At 45.0% G+C, this 5,684-nt stretch overlaps 1 protein-coding gene across 1 annotated transcript in view; it reads left to right on the top strand.

The window, feature by feature from the left end:
• pard3ba (par-3 family cell polarity regulator beta a) overlaps positions 1 to 5,684 on the top strand; it is a 149,409-nt gene that overhangs the window by 15,079 nt on the left and 128,646 nt on the right. The window contains exon 3 of the mRNA XM_017434394.3: positions 4,137 to 4,314. Coding sequence (XP_017289883.1) covers positions 4,137 to 4,314 — 178 coding nt within the window. The remainder of the gene's footprint in view (positions 1 to 4,136; positions 4,315 to 5,684) is intronic.

Below are 5,684 nucleotides of genomic sequence, written 5' to 3'. Positions count from 1 at the left end.
ACACAGGTACTTCAGTATCCCAACAACAAGCCATTTCAAGCGTTTTAAATGGCAAGAGTCCGAGGAGGCAATTAGAGACGAGCTTAAACACAATTAATGACGCACACTCATGGTAAACATCAGAATTAAAATTTGATCTTTATGTGTTTAAAATGACCGACTTTGAGAAACTTATGCAGCTGTTAAATTAAAGAAGAAAAGCTCTGAAAGACTGAAAATATTTAGTTAATCTGATTCTGACACTGATCAAATAATCAGCTCTGAAACATCTGATTATGATTGGATAACGTGTCGAACATGGATTGTTAAAGTCTCTTACCGTGTTTTCTGGACTACCAGAGCACCTTATTTATGTAAGAAGTCGTGATGTTTTAGTCCGACTTTGGCAGCGTTGAGGCTCAGTTATAGATGCTCACGGCGTGCGGACCATCGACTAACTGTACCCCTGCTCGCTGCCTGACGTTCTCCCTTCCTTTAAGAAGCAGAAACTTGTAATTAATGCGCTTCCAGCTGTTTGTAGTTTGAATGCTGTTCTGATTGAACAAGCAGCTGCAGCACTACCTGCCGTCACTAACAGCTGCATGTCACAGATATTAAGAGTTTGGCTCCTCCGTGCATTCCCACTGTCAGGATTCATCCCACTTCGCAGCGAAGGAACCCCCGCCCCGTCTGGCGCACGCCGTCGGATTCGTCCCCGACCGTTGTTGCGAACGCTGGCCTTTCTGCAGGTTTCTGGAAATCAGAGGATGAAAAATGACACCAGATGCAGAAATTCACCACTAAAAGCTATTTGGAAAAGGCTTTTTTTTAATGCTTTGCTTTCAGGCACAGCTCTGTGTGTTTAAATCCTGTCAGCCATCAGCTGATCACAAACAAACAAACAAATAAATAAAACTTACACCAAGTCGGCCTGTCAGGAGTGATGAGCAGGACGTTTATTCTGTCTCATTCAGGTTTTAATGTTTCATAAAGAAAACAGCCAACGTTCCTGTAGTTCCTGTAAACCTGCAGTTTAAAGGGGGGGGGGGGGGCAAAGAGTGTGTAAAATGTAAGCTTTGTGTTTTTGCGAGCTGATTGGTTTGCTGCTCTCTTTCTGAATTCTGCATCTCTTGTTCAAAGAAAGAATGAAGGAATATTAGAGTCGTAAGATAAATGACAGCGTCTCAACAGACCGCTGCCCCGCCCACTCAGGAGTCCACGGAGAGATGGGTTGATTAGCAGCAGAGGATGGACCGGAGGGAAGCGTGTTGGTTTTGGGTAAAGGTTAAGAGACTCGGGGGGTGCTGTAGCACTCGCCTGAAACAAGGGGGCGCTGTTCGTCCTCTCAGCGGCACGGTTGGTTTTTAAACCCGCCGCCTGCTCCAGAATCTGGTTCTGCCTCCGACTCGCACCGTTTGCATCTTCATCTTCATCTTCATTTAAAACGATTCAGCTCTGGTGACTCAGCTGTTTATTTACACCGTAATAATAATTATCAGTTTTCTTGAAGATCAAACCTGTTTGCTTTTACTCCCCCTGAAAGGAGGGGTCAGAGGTCAAGTTTGGTTGCTGAATCCGGTGGCGTTGGATAAAAACACGTTTCCTGTTGAACTGTGGCTTTTTTAAAATAATTTTTGCCATCCAGCTGCCTGACAGTATGCGCCGCGAAGGAGAGGAGCCAAAAAGCAGCATATTCATGATTTTTATTGATTGAAATAAATGTTGGGTCGTAGAGGTTTGAGGACATCGACTGCAGAGACATTTGCCCTTCACTCAGACACAACAGACAACTTTTATTTGCATGCAGGAAACACTTTTAAAACAAACCATCTTTGTCCCAAAACATCTTCACTGTGCAGAAATGTGAACTGGCTGCAGTTTTAAGTCAGGCACATCTGACTTATCTCTAAATTTGGGAGTAAAAGTTACAGTTTCTGACTTGATTTGTTCCACATTTGTTGCTTGAAGAGTTTTCAGGTTTTCCATCGTTTGTCCAACAGGAGGAAATAATTGTTTTTTTTAAGTTTTTGTGTCTTTTCTTTCTGGCGTTAGACGCTCAGCTTCAGATGCCATTTATTGACGTTTTATTTATGTTTTTCTTTCTCTTTCTTTACCACTTCCACCTTCTTTAAATATAAGCGTATCAGTCCCAGCTTTGACGTAAAACGGCCACAACTACGCAGCTAGAAAACTTCTCATTTAACTTTGAATTTAATTCTGAATTAACATTTTTATTTACTATGACGTAGAATGAATTTATTACTGTCACCAATTATAGCAAACGCTTACTTCTTAAAACTGTTACTTCAGACCACTTGTTGCGTGGAATAATTTAGTATTTTGGCGAGTTCAGTAAAATCACACGTACAGTTAAAAACATTGACCCTCAGCGTTCAGTTAGTAGTTTGAGATCTTACGGCAGTCCAGTCCAATTATCCAATCAATGTTTTCTCTTATTACTCGGAGTTACGTAAATCTATGTAAAACTATTGCAATGGAGCAGGATTTTCTTTTATTTTGAAAAACGCTGGGCAGTTTGTTTCTGAGGAAACTAATCGCAGAGATGAGTAACGTAATCACAAACAGATGGTCCTCCTTCAAAGTTGACTTTCTTTCTTTTTTTACTCTAAAGCAGGGCTGTCAGACTCCAGGCCTCCAACACACCTGATTCATGTGGTTTAATCACCTCCTCCCCAAATCATCAGCTTCTCCAGGAGCACGGCAACAAGTCATCCATTTAAACCAGCTGTTTTAGAGCAATAACACGTCTAAAACATGCAGGAGAGCGCCCCCCGAGGAGCGGGGTTAGAATAGGATAGTCTTTGTGGTCGTACTCGTAAAGTAAGAAAAGTGTAATTATTTGATTCGGACAATGCTGACCTAAGCACTTTTAATTGGAAGCAGGTGGAAGCTGCAGCTTTCACTCGTTCTGGCTCAAAGGCAGCGCCTCGACTGGCGTGTTTTCCTTCAGCTTCCAAACGACGCGGCGTGATTCATTTTGTTGATGCTCGGGTTTGATTGAGCGATGAGCGGTAAGCAGCGGGGTGGCCTTCATTAGCGCCGCTCTCTGCCCGCATCAGTCATAAAGAAACAAACTCTGATCGTCGTTTCCAAGAAGTTCAGAACATCCTAATGGCTTTTTGTGTTTCTGTCTGCGTGCGTGCTCGCGAGGGCCTGCTTCTTTGATCGATGCTGTCAGCGAGTTTGGAGAAGGAGGAAGGCAGATAAAGAGGAGGGAGAGCTCAGGAAGCATCCATCAGCTGCACAATCAGATTGTTTTTCTCTCTCCTCCTGCAGCCGCCGTCGATTCCTCATCCTCCGCCGCCGCGGTCCGGGATGCTAACGCACACATCCACGTGAACGCGGCTGACAGATCTGCACTGCGTGGTGCCGGTCAGGTGTCAGGGAGGATATTGAATCAGGGGAGCTGTAGGTGGGCGGCGGCGGCGTCGCGGCGTGATGGATAGCGTGCGCCTCCGTGCGCCCCGTGGTGAACTCGCTCACAGCTTCTCTGCTTTGTAGTTTGCTAATCGACGTCCTCGGCTCTTCTGTTTGTTTCCTTTTTCATCCCCTCGCTCCGCGGCGGTTATTGCTTTTCATTAAGTGGTCATTTCCGTCGCCGGCCTCGTTTAATGGGAGCGTCACGCCGCCACGCGCCCATTTGTCAAAAACCAAACGTGGCCGCAGTCTGCCATCATGTCCCCCGTTCAATTAGGGTTGTTTGTCGTCCTCGCCCCCCCCCGTCCGTCTCACTGCGGCAGCCGTGTCATCGTGTTTGACAGCTTCTCATTCTCTTGTCAGATCTCATTTGACCGCTGATTTCATACGTGCGCTCCTCGGCCCGCTAATTCCTGCGTGGTGTCTGTCCGCAGGCTCACAGAGCGCCAAAAATACAAAATCAAGAGTTGGAGGGAAGGGAGGCGAGTTCTGCTCTGTTTGTTTGTGTTTTCAGTCACATCTGCACATTTGGCAGAATCCAGCAGGTTGCTTTTCCACGGCTGGCAGGATAAATAACACGACCATCTCTGTGGTCACGGCACGGCGGCCATGTTGTTTAATCTGGTGGTGCACTTCCAGCTTGTTTAAACGCCAAACAGCAAGGGCAGCTTGTACAGTTTTTTTTGTTTTAAAGCATGATTTGTCTCTTTCTTTTCTAGCTGCTCGCCGTGTTCGACGACGACCAGCGACCCGGATCAGACTGCCCCTCGGAGACCATGTCCAACAGCTTCTCCAGCCCGGACGCCAGTCCAGAACCCATGCACTACTTTCCCCACCTGGAGTACGAGGACCCCGGCAGAGGAGAGATCGAAGTCAGCGAGGCCGTCCTCAAAACAAGTTGGTTAAAACCCGTCAGATGTTGCTTTCCTTAAGCCGAAGCAGAAACTCAATCAACACTTTCACGTGTTTCGTAAACGTGAGAAAACGTACCGTGGCGAAGCGGCGGCGGTGCGCCACTCGTATGGAACAGACTTTCTGTGAGATCACACACATCGGGCGACAACATGGTCCTCACGCAATGTTTTAGTTTATTTTTCCTTTTAGTTTGCTCCTGTTTTCACTCATCCCAGCAGCAAAAAATATTTATTTAAGATGTTTAATTGGGAAGAGAGTACTAAAGTTCACCATAAGTTTAATTTTCTTCTCTTCTTCTCCTCAATCTGTGCACCAATAATTTAGAAGAAAACTGAACAGGAAATGCATCGTAAGCAGCCATCATTATGTCATAAATATTCTCCATACTGCTGTCAGTTCCTGACTCTGGTACTCTGATCGTTTATTTCAGGCAATATGGTTTCAGAACACTTTTATTTTTAATTTAGCTTTGCTTGTGCTTCACTTCAGAAACTGAGATTATGTGCGAGGTTTATTTTACTCTAAATGATGTGCGTTCAGAGTTTGACACTTCTTGTGTTCTCTGTATGATCTCTGGTTGCAGCTTAAGGATGTTATTCTTAAATAAAAGCCGAGGGTTCGTCTTTCAGAACCTCTGTAAACTTATTCTGCCGGCGTTCAGACCTTTAACATGCTGTAGCGGTGCGGCGCTTTCTGGAATGACTGCAGAACGCTGTAATTTTTCTCACAGCTGAGTGAAAGTGTGAGTGTCAGCAGGAGGAACGTGTGGATTTATAAAAATCAGATTCCAGAGATGTGCGGCTGCAAGAAACGGCTTCAGCCTTTTTCTAACCACAACTCGTCCCTCCATCTTACGCCCTTTTTTCTTTCATTCCTGTCCTTTAATTGGCAGTTTTTAAAATGAATATAACATTAGAAAACTTAATACTTTCTGATCTGTTCTGTTTCTGTCATTATTAACGTTGAGATATTAAGGTTTCTTAGATTGATGCTCTGAGATGTTCAGGGTTTGGGATATTGTTTTGTAACCCAACTCCGTCCTTGACCTGTCTGTGTTCCTTGGTCTTCATGATGCCGTTCTGTAACTGACCTCTGAGGCCTTCGCAGAACAGCTGCCTTTTAGACAGAAGTTAATCTTTTCAGATTGTATTTATTGTTTATTTGTGGCTTAAATACTGTAGAGTTTGTGTTTCTGACAAAACGAACAGGAAGTAAATTCTACGCTGTGTTCTCTGTTCTAGCCGTTGATTCTTTACCTGAACCAGTAACATCTTTGCGTTTCCTCTTCCTGATGAGGCCGACTGATCGCCGGGCCGTTCTTTCATTCTCCTGCGTCCAGAGACCCCCCCCCC

Source organism: Kryptolebias marmoratus, linkage group LG23, assembly GCF_001649575.2.
Source record: "Kryptolebias marmoratus isolate JLee-2015 linkage group LG23, ASM164957v2, whole genome shotgun sequence".
NCBI classification, from domain to species: domain Eukaryota; kingdom Metazoa; phylum Chordata; class Actinopteri; order Cyprinodontiformes; family Rivulidae; genus Kryptolebias; species Kryptolebias marmoratus.
This window is presented reverse-complemented; position numbering and strand designations above follow the sequence as displayed.